General features: G+C 43.9%; 2 protein-coding genes across 2 annotated transcripts; both read left to right on the forward strand.

The window, feature by feature from the left end:
• The first annotated feature begins 3,495 nt into the window (after nucleotides 1-3,495).
• Nucleotides 3,496-8,436, forward strand: LOC131696290 (uncharacterized). The gene has a single exon (XM_058984837.1). The coding sequence runs from the start codon at nucleotides 3,496-3,498 to the stop codon at nucleotides 8,434-8,436; it is 4,941 nt and encodes a 1,646-aa protein (XP_058840820.1).
• A 10,251-nt stretch (nucleotides 8,437-18,687) lies between these two features.
• LOC131696291 (uncharacterized) lies at nucleotides 18,688-20,520 on the forward strand. Its single transcript, XM_058984838.1, has one exon. The coding sequence runs from the start codon at nucleotides 18,688-18,690 to the stop codon at nucleotides 20,518-20,520; it is 1,833 nt and encodes a 610-aa protein (XP_058840821.1).
• The last annotated feature ends 1,738 nt before the right edge of the window (nucleotides 20,521-22,258 follow it).

Here is a 22,258-nt window from a genome sequence, read left to right on the forward strand (position 1 = left end):
AGACGTAACTGGTGGGTGAATTCCGCTGTAGTTCTTCGGCTCATGGCTAGGTGGTGTTTCCATTATGGTGCGGAGATTGATGATTGATATTGATCCACAGATTATTGAATATCTTCCCTCCGCAATGTTTTTTCAAGCTCAAAATTTGTGTGTAGGTAGCTCAGATGATAAGGAATGAGTTTTTGTTGTTTTCAAAATAGCAAAATTAGATGTCCCGAACATTTTTTTTCAATTTTCATAAGCCTTGGTTGCGATGGATCAGTGATTGGTAATTGAATATCGAATATCTTCCCTCCGCAATGTTTTTTCAAGCTCAAAATTTGTGTGTAGATAGCTCAGATGATAAGGAATGAGATTTTGTTGTTTTCAAAATAGCAAAATTTAGTGCCTCGAACCATTTTTTTCGAGACGTAACTGGTGGGTGAATTCCGCTGTAGTTCTTCGGCTCATGGCTAGGTGGTGTTTCCATTATGGTGCGGAGATTGATGATTGATATTGATCCACAGATTATTGAATATCTTCCCTCCGCAATGTTTTTTCAAGCTCAAAATTTGTGTGTAGGTAGCTCAGATGATAAGGAATGAGTTTTTGTTGTTTTCAAAATAGCAAAATTTGATGTCCCGAACATTTTTTTTCAATTTCCATAAGCCTTGGTTGCGATGGATCAGTGATTGGTAATTGAATATCGAATATCTTCCCTCCGCAATGTTTTTTCAAGCTCAAAATTTGGGTGTAGATAGCTCAGATGATAAGGAATGAGTTTTTGTTGTTTTCAAAATAGCAAAATTTAATGTCCCGAACAAAATTTTCCAATTTTCATAAGCTTTGGTTGCGATGGATCAGTGATTGGTAAGTGAATATCGAATATCTTCCCTCCGCAATGTTTTATCAAGCTCAAAATATAAAACAACGCCTTTGCTCTAGACCATTTTCGGCCGCTTTCCGAATCAACTGTCGCCGAGTGGTATAGAGCAAAGGCATTGTTTATGTTAAAGGCCCGCACAGAGTAGAAAAACTAGAAAGAGAACTGCGGAGACTCCATTTTGGATCGATTGGATTCGCGTTTAGCTGTCAAAAAACGAATCCAATCGAGCATTGCCTATCCTTATAACATTGGACGTGTTGCCATACAATGCCGGGGCATACGTTGCCAAAAATGCTGTTTTTCTCTCCGCAGTTCTCTCACTAGAGTTTTTCTAGCACAGAGTAAAGCCAAATCTACCTATTGAATAGTCAGATGGCTACCTATCGTGCAAAGTAAACAAACATTCTTCTTTCGGAGAACATGCAAGAAAAGTATTAGGGTTGATAAAAATAATTTCATGGCGAAATATTTCAATCGACTAAACCAGACACTGTGTTCAATTTATTATACTTTTTTGTAACAATGTAAAATAAATTACATGGAATGAATGAAGTGCTACAAGCCATGAAACAGTATGTTTTCAAGTCACTCCATATCAATTTACTGTGCGACTCGGTTGAAGTCATTCAAAGTTACAGCAAAAACTGTGGGTGCCAGGAACAAATAAGAGGGCATCATTTTAGGCAGTGTTGGAAATATGAAGGTATTTCTCATAGTTAAAGTGCAGCTAAAATTTTGACAAATTTGTGTATGCATTCCACTTCTACATATGTACCTGTTTCAAATTTATCTTACGCTGCAAATTCGACTGTTTTTTGTCACACCCCAATCAGACGGCAAGCGGCAAAAATCAATGCATTTCGTTCTTAGTTGCGGATCAGTTGAGAACCGGAAAAAGCTTAAATTCTTTATACGATGTTATTTATCGTACTGATTTTTAAACATTTAATTTTAAATTTTTAAATGCACAAAGTTAACTTCTAACTGAAGCGTTCGGGTTAAATCATTTGAAATTTAACTAAAAATAAAAGGTTGCCAAAATTTAAAAAAGACCAATGATTGGTCCAATGTTGCCAATCCTCTTTACGCAACTCTACTATTAAAAACTCTGGAGCACTCTAGTTAGAGTGCGGCCAAGACGCGTTTGACGTATCCAAACGAGCCGAAATCTGACGTATTTCTATTGTGAATATGTCAAATTTCATGTTCGTTTGGATACTTCATGGCCTCTTGGCCACACTCTAACTAGAGTGCTCTATATTGACCATTGTACGAATGCCTTAACCTCACAAATTTGACAAGTGCTGGCCCTTTTGTTTACAGTTTGGACTTACCAAATTTGAATTCCATTAAAATAAGCTTAGTGCTAATAGTTAATTACCAGGAAATTTTACCGCAAAACTACTTACCGATTCAGAGAACACTAGAAGGAATTAATAAACAAATAATTAGTTCACTTATTAGATCTTTCATATACATTTTCGCACAGTAGGGAATAGCACAATTTAATTGTAAGACGCTCTAGAGAACATTTATACTTCTAAGAACATGATTCTCAATATATTTCAAATGCTTCATTTTGAGAATACGAATAATCTCTAAGTTCAAAATGTAATCGACAGGACCACACCCTGTCTGCTGTCACATCTAATGCATGACGTCACTGTGCAGTGACCAATAATACTACAGACTGTAGTCCAGGGATGCCAGGTGCACAGATTTATCTGTGTTTCACAGATTTTCAATATGCTGCACAGATAGTGTTGCGGAACTTGATACCTACTGCATACTTACCTTGATGAAACCACCTCAACATACCTGAAACAAAACCTAAAATATAAATAAATAAAACCAATGTAAAATATACTCACCTACAATACACTTACCTTGCCTCCGCTTAACCATGACAGCTGAAAATGAAACACGCACACTCACACACGCTCACATCCAACATGTAATGAAGGTACGAAAGGAAACGAAAACGAGAATTATACTTCACTTATCACTGAGAATTCGACGAGTAAAGTGCGTTTTTGAAACCGTCCGAAACCCAGTTCTTTTCGTGCTGATTTCGCTACTTGTTCCGCGTCCGGGAAGTGAGTTCACTAGGAACCTGTAAGGCCGGACAGCAGCCGATGATATTACACAACATTTTATGGTGCCGAAACCCGGGATCAGCCGGAGAAGTGAAATTTAACATTGTTAACACCACGTGTTTTCGCTGAAAGAAGTGGATGGTGAACAGAACAAAAACGATCACTCCATTTTGTTTGTCGGTCACAGACGCCGTACTGTACCGTACTGTCGGGTTAAATAAAAATCATTTGGCGTGCCCGTCGCGAGTGCAAAAACGAACATCGTATAAGGTGAATACCGGAAAATTGAGTGTGCGAAAGTTGCTGCTACCCGCGGTTAGAATTCCCTGTATGTTGGACTGCTGCTGTTACTGTTGCTGGTTGCTGAAAACGAAAGGAAGGATTTGGTTGCTCCCGGATCATCACTGCTGCTCTACGGTCATCGCTGACTTCGTAGCGAATTGGAAATACGGCCACGCCGTAACGATCGAAGAGGTTAAGTACCTAAAATCCAGGTGGGTGCAATTTTCTTACATTTGGTGAAAGCAAATCAAAATGGCGACTGCCACGCGAAATAAAAAGGCAAAGCAGCTCAAACATCTGCACGCCAGGCGTGCCTATATTGTGGGATCCATTGATTTGATTCGTGATTTCGAGGAAACGTTTGACGAATCAAAATCATCCGAAATTCCTTTCCGCATTGAGCGGCTCGATAAACTGATTGATGAGCTCGAAGGCATTGAAACCGAGCTCGATTCTATGCGGTGCGGTGATCCCATATTTTCAGAATCCCGCGCAGAGTTGCAGACACTGTATTTTCGCCTAAAAGGCTCTTTAACTAGCAAACTGCCCGTCACTCGCCCAGTTTCTCCCAGCGTCCCAGTGATTGATACTACTAATGTACCTTCTGGTATGCGTCTCCCGGAGCTGAGACTTCCTGAGTTTGATGGGAACCCTGGAGAATGGGCTGGTTTCCACGATTTGTTTAAAGCGATGATCCATGATAATGTTTCGCTTTCAAACATCCAAAAGCTACACTATCTTCGAGCATCATTGAAAGGGGACGCAGCTCGCATCATTTGCTCTCTTCCAATAGCATCCACCAGTTATGCTGTTGCCTGGAAGATAATTTCCGATCGCTACGAAGATAAAAATTTGCTCATAAAGCAACATATTTCTGCCTTGTTTTCCACCACACCTCTTCGGAATGAATCAGCAAGTGAGTTATCGGATCTTGCTGATGAGTTCGAAAAACACGTTCAAATTTTGGATTCACTGGAAACTAAGGCGCAGCATTGGGATTCTGTGTTGGTGGAGCTTCTTTTTAGCCGGATGGACACCAACGCGCAGAAGTTGTGGGAAAATCAGCGGGACAAAACCAAACGTCCGTCGTACGAAGAACTAGTGAAATTTATACACGAGCATTCAAGGACTCTTCAGTCACTCAAGCTCTCCCAAACAGCTATTTCTTTTGCGGAGTCAAAGTCTCCCAAGCCACGCTCGGTAGCCAACCACTCTACCTTGGAGCACACTCCGAAGTGTGCTGCGTGCAAACAAAGTCATTACTTATTTCAATGCGAGCATTTTCGATCACGAACTCCTCAGCAACGTTTTGAGTTAGTTAAACGAAACGGGTTATGCATTAACTGCCTGAAAGCCACCCACCTGGCCAAAAATTGTACTAGCGGTTCTTGCAAATACTGTCAACAGAAGCATCATACACTGCTTCATCTTCCTCCTTCTCCCACATTGCTCGCAACGGAAGCTCCACCACACAGGCAACCTGCAGCAGTATCGATGCTCCAGCAGCAGCCGCAGTTTGCAAACAAAATGTCGCATTCTCCTTCCGTTGCGCTATTAAGTGACTCCGTCGTCACTTCGGTCGATCATTCGGTTTCGTTGTCGTCGCCGCCGATATTCGCGCCCTTCCCCGCTCCGTCCGGTACAGTCGCACCTTCCACCAATATCTGTCAAACAGTTGCACCTGTCTCTAGAGGTGATTCCACTGTATTGCTATTCACTGCTCTTGTCAAAGTTCGGGACAATCTCGGACAATACCAGCTCGCTCGTGCCCTTTTAGACAGTGGATCACAATCAAATTTCGTTTCTGAATCATTGTGTCAACGCCTAGCATTGAGGCGCAGTAAAGTAAACATGCCAGTTAGTGGCATCGGCCAAGCCATTGTGAATGTGCGATATTCAGTGTCAGTGCAATTATCATCTCGTTTCGGATCACTTGAGCACAGTTTGGACTGTCTGGTGCTGCCAAATCTAACCGTCAATCTGCCAACTAGGACGGTAGACATCAGTGCATGGAATGTCCCCAAACACTTGCCATTGGCGGACCCACAATTCAACGTTTGCAATGGCATTGACATCATCGTTGGGGCTGAGCTGTTCTCCATGATCCTGCAAGCGGAGCAAATTTGCTTTAACGCACACCTTCCGGTTCTACAGAAGACCAGCCTGGGATACATCATCGCCGGAAAAGTACCGACCAGTTCACCTACATCTGTTACGTGTCTAGTTTCTACTGTCGAAAGTCTAGATGCTCAAGTTAAGAAATTCTGGGAAGTGGAGAACTTCGATCAAGGTAAGGTTTACAGCGCCGATCGTGAAGGTGCCTTGGAACAGCAGTGTGAAACCCATTTTGCAAGGACGCATAGCCGGAATGCTGAGGGACGCTATGTAGTGCGGCTTCCTGTTCGCCAAGAAATGTTGCCTCTAATTGGCGAAACGTGGTCCACGGCCGCTCGAAGACTCAACGCTGTGGAAAAACGCTTCCGTGCCGACGCTTCTCTTCGCTCCAGTTACGTGCAGTTCATGGAAGAATATCAGCAGCTCAGTCACATGGAGGAGGTGCAGACTCGCGTCGCGTTGCCCCAGTTTTTCTTGCCCCACCACGCAATCTCTCGTCCCGATTCATCAACCACAAAAACAAGAGTCGTGTTCGATGGGTCATGCAAGAGTAGCAATCATCTTTCATTGAACGACTTGCTGCTTACAGGTCCAACGGTACAACCTACTCTCTTGGCCATCGTTCTCAACTTTCGCCTCCATCGATACGTCATGACAGCGGACATAGAAAAAATGTACCGACAAATCTTGGTACATCCCGACGATCGACCACTACAACAAATACTTTGGCGCCAGCATGAGGCCGATCCTATTAGACAGTACCGTTTGAACACTGTTACTTACGGTACCTCATGTGCGCCTTTTCTCGCGACAAGGACTCTGAACCAGCTTGCAGAAGACGACGGCAAGGATTTTCCACTAGCAGCGCCGATCGTGAAGGAAGGCTTCTATGTAGACGATCTGCTGACTGGATCCGACAGCTTGGAAGCCATAGTGGAATCAAGTAAACAGTTGATCAGTTCACTCAGCCGAGCGGGATTCCCACTCAGGAAGTGGAGTGCCAACCACCCGGCCATTTTAGAACACATTCCGGAAAAGGGCCGTGAAACGTTAACAGTACTAGAGCTTGACCAATCACCTTCAATTAAAACTCTGGGTCTTTTATGGTTTCCATCGGATGATACGTTCGGTTTCAAGGTTCCTCAGCTACCAAAACTTGACAGAGTGACTAAACGCATCGCTCTCTCTGAGATGTCTCAACTTTTCGATCCTTTGGGCCTCGTCGGACCAGTAGTCGCCAGTGCCAAAATGTTCGTTCAGCAGTTGTGGCAGGAGAATCTGAATTGGGACGATGAGCTTCCGAATAAGTTACAATCCTGGTGGCTGTCCTTCCGAGCATCCATTGGAGTCATAAAAAATCTTCGTGTGCCTAGATGGGTTCTAGGCTCTCCTTCTGATTGCTACGATCTTCATTGCTTCACGGATGCTTCTGAGAAGGGATACGGGTGCTGCATTTACGTCGTTTCAACTGCCGGTAGTACAAAAGCTAGCCACCTTCTTATCGCCAAGTCTCGTGTAGCTCCAGCAGGTGGGCTCAGCATTCCACGTTTGGAACTGTGTGCTGCTGTCCTGGGAAGCCAATTAGCTGATAGTGTTCTCAATTCGACTAAATTTACTGGAAAGGTGACGTTTTGGACAGATTCCACCATTGTCCTTCACTGGATAACTTCCCCACCTTCTACATGGAAGGTATTCGTGTCAAACCGCATCGCAGAAATTCAACGGCTTACTAAGAACTTCCAGTGGCGTCACATCCCTACCACAGACAATCCAGCAGATCGAATATCAAGAGGAGCAGAGCCCCAGCAGCTACTGCAGGATATTCTTTGGTGGAGTGGACCACCTTGCCTGTTACTTTCAGCGGAAGATTGGCCAGATTCAATTTTCGCATTGTCACCATCTATGATTGAGCAGCAAGTGACCGAACGCAAGTCAACCGTGGCCCTTCATGTGCATTCTCCTGATGATTCACTGATCCATGCATATTCAGAACTTGCTCCACTGCTGAGGATTACAGCTTACTGCAAGCGATTCGCATCTAACTGTAGAGCTGCCAAACAAGATCGTAATTCAGGAAAGATAACGCTACACGAATACGATAATGCTCTAAAATCGCTCATCAGCCTTTCGCAACAAACTGCCTTCAACGTGGAGCTGCAATACTTGCGTTGTCAAGATGGAGGCAAACGTTCACTAAGGGATGCTCAATTTAAGTCGCCCATCAAGAACCTCGATTTGATGTTTGATTCAATAGGTCTACTTCGCATCCATGGACGTCTTTCGGAGCTACCAGGATCCTACGATCGTTTCCCGATGGTCTTACCGGCTGATCATCATCTCTCAAAACTGATTGCTAGATCCATCCATCATCAAACACTTCATGCCGGACCTACGCAACTACTCGCGACAATCAGGCAGCGCTTCTGGCCAGTTCGTGGCAGGGACCTTGCTCGAAGGACAGTCCACCATTGCGTGACGTGTTTCCGTTGTCGTCCAAAGTTAAGTGAGCAGTACATGGCACCATTGCCTGCTACGCGCATTACACCAGCGAAAGTGTTCGAACATACGGGGCTGGATTACTGTGGGCCGTTTCTCGTTCGACAACTCGCGGGAAGGGGCGCTTCGGTAAAAGTCTGGGTCGCAGTGTACGTTTGTTTCGCCGTAAAAGCCGTGGTGCTAGACATCGTCGCCGGGTTGTCAGCAGCCGCGTGTGTCAATTCGCTTAGACGCTTCGTCAGTCGAATCGGGCGCGTTCGCGTAATACACTGCGATAACAGCACCTCGTTCGTCGGCGCGTTTCGCGAAGTTAAGGAGATGCGACAACAATTCATCGAACAGCTGAAATCCAGTCATTGGGCGAACGAGTGCTTGGAGAAAGGCATTGAATTCCAGTTTATTCCCCCGCGAGCACCGTACTTCGGCGGGTTATGTGTTACGTATCGGTTTGTAACGTTTACTTGTGGTGGTGGGGCCACACTGTACTCACCAGCTATTAGGGTCGTTTCACGGTTGTCTCCTGGAGAAATTCACACTGGGCGGACTTTTCTTCCCACACTATGGTCACTGAGCGAATCGTAATATCAAGCGGAAACAAGTACCTAAAGGAATGCACTGTAAACAAAATGGACGACACAACTTGTATATACAGACCAAACACTATTTTATTAATTTTTAAATTTCAAGCAAAAGCCAGAATGGCTACAAAAAACAAAATAATTTTACTTGCACTTTTATTCCGCAAAAAAACCTTCTTTCGATACCGTTGCGGCCTTGATGACGTTGGTCGACTTGCAGCTGGCTGGATGCGGGGCGGGCTTCGATGTTGATGCAGGAACTGACGGACGATGGCGACGGGGGACTCCAGATGAAGCAGCAACTCGGCCTATTTGTAGCGGAGGCCTGCGTTTCACTATTGGGCCCGGAGAGTGGTACTGCGCGCACTTTTCACACACGAGTGTCTCACTATCAATCGAGCGGGATTTTTAACGTTTATCGGTCGAGTGGACCCTACCCTACCGGTACTTGGGTAAAGGCGTCCACAATGGCGTTTTTGGCTTGCCAATCACTGACCGTTTTCTGCACTCGCGTCGGACGTCGTTAATACACAAAAAAACCGGTAAACACACTGATCCCACTCGACTGACCGGACAGAACCTTAACGTTCGTGTGGTGGTTCTGAACGGCGAAAACAAGATCCCACGGATCTGCTTATCACTGCACTTTTTTTACGTTGGAAACGCGCGGTCACTTAATAACGGTGACAATCGCTGCTGCTGGTCTTCACTCCTCCGGGCCGATGAACTATTAGAGAGCGCATTACTTTTTCGCGGTAGATTTTATCCTTGCCCTGTCCGTTTTCCAAAATATACCCACCGCGCCTCCTCGCATCCCACCCCGCATTTGATGACGGTGATGATGAGATGACAGGACGATGACGGTTGACATTTACAAAAATTTTATCGTTTTGGTTGGTGTCACGAAATATTTTTAGTACAAAAGCTATCAAGAATATTTAATGTGCGGTACTTGTTTCCTTGATTATTTTTTAAATATTGAACAATTATAACAAAAAAATATAATAACAAAATGAATAATAAACAAGCAAAATAAATAACAAATATAAATAAATAAATAAATAAATAAATAAGCACATAAATATATAAATAAATAAATAAGTAAATAAATCTCTGAACAAATAAATAACGAAACCTACATTTGACACCAACCTGGGCTATTAAGCAGAACTTAAACGTAACTCAAACATGCAAGCACGGAGTAGTAATGGTTTGACGTTTAAATTCTACTTAGACATTTACGAACAATAATTTCAAAGTATAAACAAAGAACAGGCGTCGTCAAATACACGGGATAGACCGTACACTGTTATTTATTTATACGACAAAAAAAATAACAATATTTACAAATATATACAAGCTGGGCTCAGTGACCAAAGCGACGATATTGTGACCTAAGAAATCACAGGTCACAATTTTCCCCGACTCGGGTAAAAAAAAACCCAAATGGTTTTTTTTTTGAATGAATGCCGACTTCAAACGCGACTACTTCTTCCCGAGTGCCAGTTTTAATTCCGTGGAATGATTTTTCCAAAGGCCAGAGGAATCTGTCCCACGAAATTACGTGACTCTGAGGAAGTGAGCCTGTCCGTTTTTAGTCTCGCGCACTCACCGATGTATCTGTCACAATCAGGAACGATTCAATCCATCCATCAATCCCAAAACAACTGTGAAAGTTTCACTGTCGAAATTGCCTATAATGCGTCAGAATAAAAGCCGTTGCTGCATTGGCTGAGTAGAATTATTGATCGGATACGCTTCAAATTGCGGAAAATTACCAGAAAGAAATCAGACGGAATTTGACATTTCTTTCTGCTACCATTACCGTCACAAGGGCTATCCTTGGACGAAACATCTAACACTACCGCTTACATACCGCACACACTCACTCAGAATTCAATTTGCTAGCCTTTCATTCCTCTTCATTTACACTCACATTCATACCATAAATAACACTAAACACTAACTTTTAATTATGCTAGGGGCCCCTAAATTTAAATTTGTGCTTTACCGGACTCTTTTTCAAGAGTCGGAAAGACTATTGCTTTTGTGAAATGGTTAACTCATTGCGAACTTCCTTTACTCTCTCGACATGCGAGAGAAAACTAGCTGAAGTTACGCAGAATTAACCAATTCACACTTTGAGTGTAAAGTCGACTTAAAACTGGCGGCGGGCAAACGTAACCCCGTCGTAACCCAGCACAACCCTGTCGTCAGATTGTCTATTATCCGATCTGTCACAGCTACTCATACTCAGCTGACTAATGTTGATTGTTTATGTAGTGATGAAAAAAAAGGATGATTCGTGATGTGGGTAAGTATTTTTGTTGCTAATTATGTTTTTTTTGTTTTATTTTAGATATAACGTCGAAGTTTGCACCGTTTTTTTGAGATCGGTGGAGGATTCAGGAGGACGGATAGTTGGCTGACACTGTGCTGGGCAGCTGTGTGTGTTTTTTTTCGTGTGTTTATTTTATTTGTTTTGGTTTTGTAAATAAAGTGTAATCGATGGTGCTTTTTTTATAATTCATTCCGCGGTGGAGCGGAGAACTAGCTAACCGGGTTTCAAATGAACAGCTGGCCAAATACCCAAACTTTTGCCGTTCAAATCCTCCAGTTCATAGGAAGACGATCCGATTTTCGCCTTGACACGACATGGAAGGAATTGTTGGCCGTATTTGGCATTATAGTTCTGTGCTGCACTAGACGGTTTCATGTTTCTGCGGTATATCAGCTGTCCCTCTACGAAAGCTTGTGCAAACTTGCGGTGCCGTAAATTATAGCGCTGTTGGGAAGCGTTGTGAGCTTTCGCCAGATTTTTGCGGACAAGGTCGTAGATTCGCTCAAACATTTTCGATCGTCGTTCTTCCATCTCTTCCGAAGTCAGCTTTACATCGAGACGGGTGAGTAAATGATCGGTGCCAACTTCAGAGTACTCGTGACCGTGACTAATGAAGTATGGTGTGAATCCAGTCGACGAGTGAACACTGGTATTCAAAACCATCTCGATCTCCGACACACGAGTGTCCCAAAGGCGTTGGTCCTCCCTCACGTATGTCCTGATAGCCGCATTGATTGTTCGGTTGACTCTTTCGACCGGGTTCGCCTGTGAGTGATATCGTGAGTTGAGCCAGTGGGCAACTTTGAAACGATCCAACAGCTCCTTGAACTCTTTGGAAATGAAACTGCTTCCGTTGTCAGTGATTATCACTTCAGGAACCGAGTTTCTCAGGAACCATTGGTCTTTCAAAATCGCACACATGGGGGCACTACTGACATTCCTCACAGGCTGAACCATTACCCATTTCGAAAAGTAGTCACAAACTACCAAAATGTGCTGACTACCGCGACGAGTGCGGGGGAGAGGGCCAATGAAATCCGCTGATACGATCTGCCAAGGGCGGGTGGCAATTTTCATGTTTCCCATGGCAGGTGCAACAGGGACGGAAGAAGCTTTGACTTCCTTGCACATTCCACACTGTTGAACGTACCGCCGTATTTCAACTGCCATCTTAGGCCAGTAGAATCTTTGACGGATCCGTGCAAGGGTTTTGTCATAGCCTGGATGAAAGCAATCGTCGTGGTACTGTCGAAGAATATTTGGAACTTCGGTGGGCGGGGGAATCATTTTCCACTCGAAGCGAGTATCACAGGGATTATCGTTCACGGTGATAAACTTAAAGAGTTTACCATCGTCGATCTTGAAGTCTACAAAATCATCGGGCCGGCGGGCCACTTTGTCGGACATTGACGCGTACCACGACGATTCTTGAACAGCTGCGATGCTTCGCGAGAGGGCGTCCGGAACCACGTTCTCCTTGCCCTTGCGATGCTTGACGGTCATATCGAATTGCTGCAGATTCAACGCCCATCGGCTGCATCGTGACCCGACCTTCCATTTTGTACTGAGTATATGGGTCAGCGCGGAAGAATCGGTTATTAGGGTGAAATGGTAACCCTCAATATACCCACGGAATGCATCGATGGCGAGAATGGCTGCAAGCGCTTCCTTTTCTGCGGCATGGTAGTTCTTCTGGGGCGTTGTCAGTTTATGGGAGTAGAATGAAATGACCCGCTCTACCCCATCCTGTTCTTGTGTGAGAACCCCAGCTACCGCCACGTCACTAGCATCCGTTTGGATACAGAACTCCTTGCTGAAATCAGGACTGCCCAAGACTGGTGAAGATATCAGCCGCTCTTTGATTTCGCAAAATGCCTGTTCGGCGTCATCGTTCCAACGGATGGTTTTCGTTTTGCTTTGCAGAAGGTTTGTGAGTGCAGCGGTCACCCCGCTAAAGTCTAAGATGAAGCGCCGATAGTAATTAGCCATTCCTAGGAATCTCCTTAGTTTTGTTACGGTATTGGGCCGTTCGTATTCGACAATAGGACGAACTTTTTCCGGGTTGGCTCGAAGACCGTCTGTATTAAGGAGATATCCCAGGAAGGGAATCTCAGACACTCCAAACTTAGACTTTTCGAGGTTTATGCTTAGGTTTGCTTCCCTTAAGCGACGTGCAATCTCCACTAGAAGGCGTTCATGGTGTTCGAATGTCTCCGTCACCACAACAATGTCGTCGAGATAGACGAAGACGTACGGTTCAAGCATCCCGTGGCCCAGGACATTGTCCATCAGTCGTGCTAACGTAGCAGGACTGTTGATCAATCCAAAAGGCATCCGTGTGTATTGGAATAGCCCTTTGCCCTGTACACAAAAGGCCGTGTACTTCCGCGATTCTTGGTCCAATGGAACCTGGAGAAACGCTTCAGACAGGTCTATCGTGGACAGGTATTTAGCCTTGGGAAGTTGACCTAAAATTCGACCGGGATGAGGCAACGGATAAGCATCCCGAACAGTCCGCTCGTTAATCTTGCGCGCGTCCAAACAGAGCCGAACTTTGTTGGGCTTGATGACCGGCACGCAGTTAAGCGACCAATCCGAGTTGCTCCGTTCCAAAATCCCTAAACCCAACAGTCGTTCCAGCTCGACGGCTACCAGATCCTGCGTCTTCGGAGACATCACGTATGGAAACTGGCGGACTGGTGGTTTATTTTTCCATTCCTCTCCCAACACGATACGATGCTGAGCTCGGTTGGTCAGGGTCAATTTCCCTTCTTGAGCAGGAAGGAAAAGTTTTTTGACGTTCTCGATCACCATAATTTCATCATCGGTCAAAATATTTGCAGAACTACGGTGTTCGGTAATAGATGCCGACGCAGTGGACTCAATCCCTCCACAGTTTTGCATCGCGGGCTGAATTTTGAATTTCCTCCAAAAATCCATTCCGCAGATACAATCTATGAACAGATTTGCAACTACCAAAGTAGGAACTATTTTCACACATCCTTGGAAAGCAAATGGAAGATGAGCCTGACCTTGAATTTGCAGTTCATCTCCACTTGCAGACCGTAGAATCACGTTTTTGGAGGGACGATGCAACTTTTTGTACTTCAATTGCGAAAAAAGGGTTTCGCTAATAAGCGTATGATTGCTACCGCTGTCCAGGAGAGCACGTACCGGGTAACCGTAAATCTTTACGTGTGCGTACGGCCGGTTATCGTGGGGGACAGGGTAGGTAATTTGAAGAATTTCCGTAGACTCTGGGTAAATATCTCTGGTGGCCTGCACCCAGTAAGGGGGAGGCGTACGTTGAAGAAAACGGTCTTGACTTACGCGTTGGGTGTCTGCGAACGACGATTTTGGTTCGCGTTTGGTCCGTTTTTTAAACAAAACGGGCAATAGTTAGTCGGAAAACCGCGAAGACCGCACGTACTGCAAAATATGCCCCGAGGCTGTCTACACATCGCTACGTGATGACCAATCCTCCCGCAATTGTAGCAGGTATTGGCCGGTGGGGGAATGTGCGTGTTTATCAATTCTTCCAACGTGAACTGTGGTCGAGAATTGAACCCAGATGGCACCGCGATCGGGTCTGGTCGGGCGGTATTTTGAGACGAATTTTGACTCGTTTGGGTGTTCGGTAAGGATTGGTTGTTTTTGTTGGAAAGTTGATTGGGACGAGACGAATTAGTGGATGTGTGTGAATTGTTTCTATTTTGGTTGACCTGAGATACTGCTGCGGTTTGATCTATCACCTGTTGAGTCTGGGATTGGTTCTTATTTTTTTTCTTCGAATTGTTTTCAGAGCTTTCGACCACTTGGACATTCCTGTCCGCCCCGAAAACCTTGTTGTATGCCGAGAAATTTAATGCATCTAATTTCTGTCCAGCAGCAACAAGTGTTTCAAGGTCGACTATCGGAATAAATGTCATTTGTCGCTTGTAGTCTACTCGCATATTCTGCTGTAGAATCTGTACTTTTTCGTAATCGGGAATCTGAACACTCATGGTTCTGAACAGTTTCTCGATTTCGAAATAGTACTCGTGGAAAGATTCATGTTTTTGTTGACGACGCTGGTAAATTTTCATTTTGATCAACGCGTCCAAATCAGGGTGCATGTAGGTGCGTTTTAATTCAAATACCAAATGCTGCCAATTTATCAATCTACCAGTGGTTCTTTGTGCCATATACCACTTGAGCGCTGAACCAACAAACAAATGCACAGCCGACTCGAAAAGCTCGACCTCCGACACATGCTCAGCTTGGGATAAAGCCTGTACAATTTCCAAAAACTCATTTAGCTTCAGCCCTTGATCGTCACCACTGTATTTAGTGATGTTCCATTTGGACACAGGAAGAGTGTGACGGTTGTGGTACGGTGCGGGGTACGGATTGTGTAGAACACCACTATACATGGGAGGTGAATTTCGTTTAGGGAAAGATGGGATAGCCGAAGCATGGTTGTACATTTCGGGATTTGCTCCAGTAGGATTAGAAGTTCTCGTCGGGTGATAGGGAATATTGTATGTATTGTTGGGAATTGGTATATTGTTAGAATGTAATGTACGATCTGGGATATTTTGAAAATTATGGTAACTAGATGAAGTATCGAATGAATTGGAAGGCTTTGTTGGCGGAAAATTATAGTTTTGAAATGTTCTGAAATTTGTATCGGGGTGTTGTGAATATGAAGTAAATTGAGCATGATCGGGAAGAGTTTGAGTTACAGCATCTTTTACTTCTCTTCGTCGAGCTAAATCGGCCTCTAGATCCGTAATTCTCGCTTGCAACGAATGGATCCAATCAAGGTCATCCTGACTAAGAACGGAAACTCTCGGTCTAGGATTTTCATCTGCTTTGTCTGCATCCAACAGAGCTAAAATATCATTTCCCTCTTGCTGATCACTCTGCAAAGACGAAGCAGAACCCCGAAAGAAATGTTCAAGAACCTCCGCTAATTCAACCACCGTATTTTGCAATTGACTGTGCAAGTTGGGCGACCCCCGCGAGTCCCTCAACACAGTCACTAAACGCATACGTGTACTATTCTAGTGGAACAAACCTTCTTTTCCTCATCATCCTCCTGTTCCAAACACGATTTCAACTCGGTAAACTTATGCGTACAAACCTCGACTTCCACAGTAGGATCACCCACTACTCTTCGTGGGCATTTTCCCGACGGATCACCCCTTTCCACCTTCAACTGGTCTCGCAGCCACTTGCGTTTTCGTGAGCGATCGAGACCGATAGACAAACTGACAGAACGGGCAGTCAGTTCATAATTCAGTTCATCGTCGGCTAAAAACTCCACACTCATATCAAAATACCAACCTTGGATCAGCTCACTAGCTTGATCGAATGTGAGCTGTGCCATTGCCATTGTATAAAAAGGCAAAAAATAACAAAATTATCACAAACCACAAATAGTTTTAACACCCGCTAGAAAAGTAAACAAAAACCCGACAAGAAACAAATGTAATGGTATTAGTAAATGTCAACTTCAATCCTATCAATGCTACCTGTGTATGAAATATGTTCAAAACAAACGATCAATTTTTCTACTCAAGCACTAGCAAACGACGGCGTGCCAGATATACAATTTTTCATCACTCGCAACAATTCGCAATTCCACTAATCATAATTAAGTTTCAGGATCAACTTCAAGTTTGGATATCGACCCAATGACTTCGCGATTAATGAAGTGAACAATGTGAACTGAATTTCTCCGGGAGACACAACGAAAAAGGGATTTGCTTCTGGTCTTGGAAACAAATCACTTTTTCTTTTATTTTGCGTTGGGCGCCAATTGTTACGTATCGGTTTGTAACGTTTACTTGTGGTGGTGGGGCCACACTGTACTCACCAGCTATTAGGGTCGTTTCACGGTTGTCTCCTGGAGAAATTCACACTGGGCGGACTTTTCTTCCCACACTATGGTCACTGAGCGAATCGTAATATCAAGCGGAAACAAGTACCTAAAGGAATGCACTGTAAACAAAATGGACGACACAACTTGTATATACAGACCAAACACTATTTTATTAATTTTTAAATTTCAAGCAAAAGCCAGAATGGCTACAAAAAACAAAATAATTTTACTTGCACTTTTATTCCGCAAAAAAACCTTCTTTCGATACCGTTGCGGCCTTGATGACGTTGGTCGACTTGCAGCTGGCTGGATGCGGGGCGGGCTTCGATGTTGATGCAGGAACTGACGGACGATGGCGACGGGGGACTCCAGATGAAGCAGCAACTCGGCCTATTTGTAGCGGAGGCCTGCGTTTTACTATTGGGCCCGGAGAGTGGTACTGCGCGCACTTTTCACACACGAGTGTCTCACTATCAATCGAGCGGGATTTTTAACGTTTATCGGTCGAGTGGACCCTACCCTACCGGTACTTGGGTAAAGGCGTCCACAATGGCGTTTTTGGCTTGCCAATCACTGACCGTTTTCTGCACTCGCGTCGGACGTCGTTAATACACAAAAAAACCGGTAAACACACTGATCCCACTCGACTGACCGGACAGAACCTTAACGTTCGTGTGGTGGTTCTGAACGGCGAAAACAAGATCCCACGGATCTGCTTATCACTGCACTTTTTTTACGTTGGAAACGCGCGGTCACTTAATAACGGTGACAATCGCTGCTGCTGGTCTTCACTCCTCCGGGCCGATGAACTATTAGAGAGCGCATTACTTTTTCGCGGTAGATTTTATCCTTGCCCTGTCCGTTTTCCAAAATATACCCACCGCGCCTCCTCGCATCCCACCCCGCATTTGATGACGGTGATGATGAGATGACAGGACGATGACGGTTGACATTTACAAAAATTTTATCGTTTTGGTTGGTGTCACGAAATATTTTTAGTACAAAAGCTATCAAGAATATTTAATGTGCGGTACTTGTTTCCTTGATTATTTTTTAAATATTGAACAATTATAACAAAAAAATATAATAACAAAATGAATAATAAACAAGCAAAATAAATAACAAATATAAATAAATAAATAAATAAATAAATAAGCACATAAATATATAAATAAATAAATAAGTAAATAAATCTCTGAACAAATAAATAACGAAACCTACATTTGACACCAACCTGGGCTATTAAGCAGAACTTAAACGTAACTCAAACATGCAAGCACGGAGTAGTAATGGTTTGACGTTTAAATTCTACTTAGACATTTACGAACAATAATTTCAAAGTATAAACAAAGAACAGGCGTCGTCAAATACACGGGATAGACCGTACACTGTTATTTATTTATACGACAAAAAAAATAACAATATTTACAAATATATACAAGCTGGGCTCAGTGACCAAAGCGACGATATTGTGACCTAAGAAATCACAGGTCACATATGGGAGGCGGCAGTGAAGGCGTTTAAGCACCATCTATACCGCATCTTCACCGGGTCTTCACCGTATCACTTGGACGATCTACGCACAGCCGTCGCTCAGGCCGAGGGCATCAAGACAGTACCGTTTGAACACTGTTACTTACGGTACCTCATGTGCGCCTTTTCTCGCGACAAGGACTCTGAACCAGCTTGCAGAAGGCGACGGCAAGGATTTTCCACTAGCAGCGCCGATCGTGAAGGAAGGCTTCTATGTAGACGATCTGCTGACTGGATCCGACAGCTTGGAAGCCATAGTGGAATCAAGTAAACAGTTGATCAGTTCACTCAGCCGAGCGGGATTCCCACTCAGGAAGTGGAGTGCCAACCACCCGGCCATTTTAGAACACATTCCGGAAAAGGGCCGTGAAACGTTAACAGTACTAGAGCTTGACCAATCACCTTCAATTAAAACTCTGGGTCTTTTATGGTTTCCATCGGATGATACGTTCGGTTTCAAGGTTCCTCAGCTACCAAAACTTGACAGAGTGACTAAACGCATCGCTCTCTCTGAGATGTCTCAACTTTTCGATCCTTTGGGCCTCGTCGGACCAGTAGTCGCCAGTGCCAAAATGTTCGTTCAGCAGTTGTGGCAGGAGAATCTGAATTGGGACGATAAGCTTCCGAATAAGTTACAATCCTGGTGGCTGTCCTTCCGAGCATCCATTGGAGTCATAAAAAATCTTCGTGTGCCTAGATGGGTTCTAGGCTCTCCTTCTGATTGCTACGATCTTCATTGCTTCACGGATGCTTCTGAGAAGGGATACGGGTGCTGCATTTACGTCGTTTCAACTGCCGGTAGTACAAAAGCTAGCCACCTTCTTATCGCCAAGTCTCGTGTAGCTCCAGCAGGTGGGCTCAGCATTCCACGTTTGGAACTGTGTGCTGCTGTCCTGGGAAGCCAATTAGCTGATAGTGTTCTCAATTCGACTAAATTTACTGGAAAGGTGACGTTTTGGACAGATTCCACCATTGTCCTTCACTGGATAACTTCCCCACCTTCTACATGGAAGGTATTCGTGTCAAACCGCATCGCAGAAATTCAACGGCTTACTAAGAACTTCCAGTGGCGTCACATCCCTACCACAGACAATCCAGCAGATCGAATATCAAGAGGAGCAGAGCCCCAGCAGCTACTGCAGGATATTCTTTGGTGGAGTGGACCACCTTGCCTGTTACTTTCAGCGGAAGATTGGCCAGATTCAATTTTTGCATTGTCACCATCTATGATTGAGCAGCAAGTGACCGAACGCAAGTCAACCGTGGCCCTTCATGTGCATTCTCCTGATGATTCACTGATCCATGCATATTCAGAACTTGCTCCACTGCTGAGGATTACAGCTTACTGCAAGCGATTCGCATCTAACTGTAGAGCTGCCAAACAAGATCGTAATTCAGGAAAGATAACGCTACACGAATACGATAATGCTCTAAAATCGCTCATCAGCCTTTCGCAACAAACTGCCTTCAACGTGGAGCTGCAATACTTGCGTTGTCAAGATGGAGGCAAACGTTCACTAAGGGATGCTCAATTTAAGTCGCCCATCAAGAACCTCGATTTGATGTTTGATTCAATAGGTCTACTTCGCATCCATGGACGTCTTTCGGAGCTACCAGGATCCTACGATAGTCGTTTCCCGATGGTCTTACCGGCTGATCATCATCTCTCAAAACTGATTGCTAGATCCATCCATCATCAAACACTTCATGCCGGACCTACGCAACTACTCGCGACAATCAGGCAGCGCTTCTGGCCAGTTCGTGGCAGGGACCTTGCTCGAAGGACAGTCCACCATTGCGTGACGTGTTTCCGTTGTCGTCCAAAGTTAAGTGAGCAGTACATGGCACCATTGCCTGCTACGCGCATTACACCAGCGAAAGTGTTCGAACATACGGGGCTGGATTACTGTGGGCCGTTTCCCGTTCGACAACTCGCGGGAAGGGGCGCTTCGGTAAAAGTCTGGGTCGCAGTGTACGTTTGTTTCGCCGTAAAAGCCGTGGTGCTAGACATCGTCGCCGGGTTGTCAGCAGCCGCGTGTGTCAATTCGCTTAGACGCTTCGTCAGTCGAATCGGGCGCGTTCGTGTAATACACTGCGATAACAGCACCTCGTTCGTCGGCGCGTTTCGCGAAGTTAAGGAGATGCGACAACAATTCATCGAACAGCTGAAATCCAGTCATTGGGCGAACGAGTGCTTGGAGAAAGGCATTGAATTCCAGTTTATTCCCCCGCGAGCACCGTACTTCGGCGGGTTATGGGAGGCGGCAGTGAAGGCGTTTAAGCACCATCTATACCGCATCTTCACCGGGTCTTCACCGTATCACTTGGACGATCATGCTTTCGTTTGAATGCTACGCTTCAACGGGGGCCAGGATGTTGCGGAACTTGATACCTACTGCATACTTACCTTGATGAAACCACCTCAACATACCTGAAACAAAACCTAAAATATAAATAAATAAAACCAATGTAAAATATACTCACCTACAATACACTTACCTTGCCTCCGCTTAATCATGACAGCTGAAAATGAAACACGCACACTCACACACGCTCACATCCAACATGTAATGAAGGTACGAAAGGAAACGAAAACGAGAATTATACTTCACTTATCACTGAGAATTCGACGAGTAAAGTGCGTTTTTGAAACCGTCCGAAACCCAGTTCTTTTCGTGCTGATTTCGCTACTTGTTCCGCGTCCGGGAAGTGAGTTCACTAGGAACCTGTAAGGCCGGACAGCAGCCGATGATATTACACAACAGATAGCAAGAACTGCACAGATTTCCACAGTTTTCTGTTTTAACGCACAGATTTTCACAGCTTTCTTCTAAAATGCACAGATTAGCACAGATTTCTCAATTTTTTACCTTGCGCTTAATTTTTGACACGCGCCAAAACCAAAAAAAGGTAACCACATCTTGTTTTCAGCGAAATTTGTAAGTTTTCCGTAACACAGATAGTCACAGATCACCCTGCCGAAATCTTCTGAACTGTGTTGTTATTTTTTCTAATGAAAATTGAGTTTTGTTAATTTATTTTATGCCGACAATATTTTATATCTTGAATCCACTATATTGATGAAGGGAACCGATTTTCCATGTCATGGGTGTTTAGTAAGGTTTGATGAAGCCATTTTCTGAATAATTTTATGCTGATTTCGTTTTTAAATCAGAGTTGCTCTAGGTTCGCTTAGAAAAACTCCAGTAAGAGAACTGCGGAGAGAAAAACAGCATTTTTGGCAACGTATGCCCCGGCATTGTATGGCAACACGTCCAATGTTATAAGGATAGGCAATGTTCGATTGGATTCGTTTTTTGACAGCTAAACGCGAATCCTATCGATCCAAAATGGAGTCTCCGCAGTTCTCTTTCTAGAGTTTTTCTAGGTTCGCTCGGAGCTGTCACTTTTGTATGGAAACTGCCCGGATAGAATTGTACAATAGCATTTACCCTACAAACAATCATAAAACAATAAATATTATAGTTATTACTGTTTACACATTGTTGGATGCAAAGTTCTCACAGTAGATTTACAATAAAATTTCATGTAACATTAAATTTCGCTGTTCAGCAAAAAACTGATACAGTGCATTCACATTAAATTTTACTGTTTTCGAGAAAAAAATGTATGGAGAAAAATTGATTTTTTAATGTTAAGATACATAACCACCCCCCTTTTTCACTGTAAAAGTCTATTTTACATTGAAATTTACTGTAAAAACGTTAAAGTTTATTGTTTTTGTATTGTACCATAACACTAAAACTTACTGTAAATTATTGTAAAATTACTGTACTGTCACAGTGAAAATCATGGTTATGTTACTGTACATTTCTATTCGGGTGTGAACATTAGAGCGAACCTAGGGCGACTTGATTCTTAAACCGAAAACAGCCCCGAATAGAAATGCACAACAGTATTACAGCATTTTTTATTGTTACATTACAACGAAAAACAATATTATTCTGGAAAATTTACAAAGGAAATATAATCACATTTGTTGTTTCTACATCCAATTTAATTGTAAACCCGATTTTTACATGGAAAAAGGGGGGTCGTTAAGGGATGTAACAATGAAAAAATTGC

Source organism: Topomyia yanbarensis, chromosome 1 (assembly GCF_030247195.1).
Source record: "Topomyia yanbarensis strain Yona2022 chromosome 1, ASM3024719v1, whole genome shotgun sequence".
In the NCBI taxonomy this organism is placed as follows: domain Eukaryota; kingdom Metazoa; phylum Arthropoda; class Insecta; order Diptera; family Culicidae; genus Topomyia; species Topomyia yanbarensis.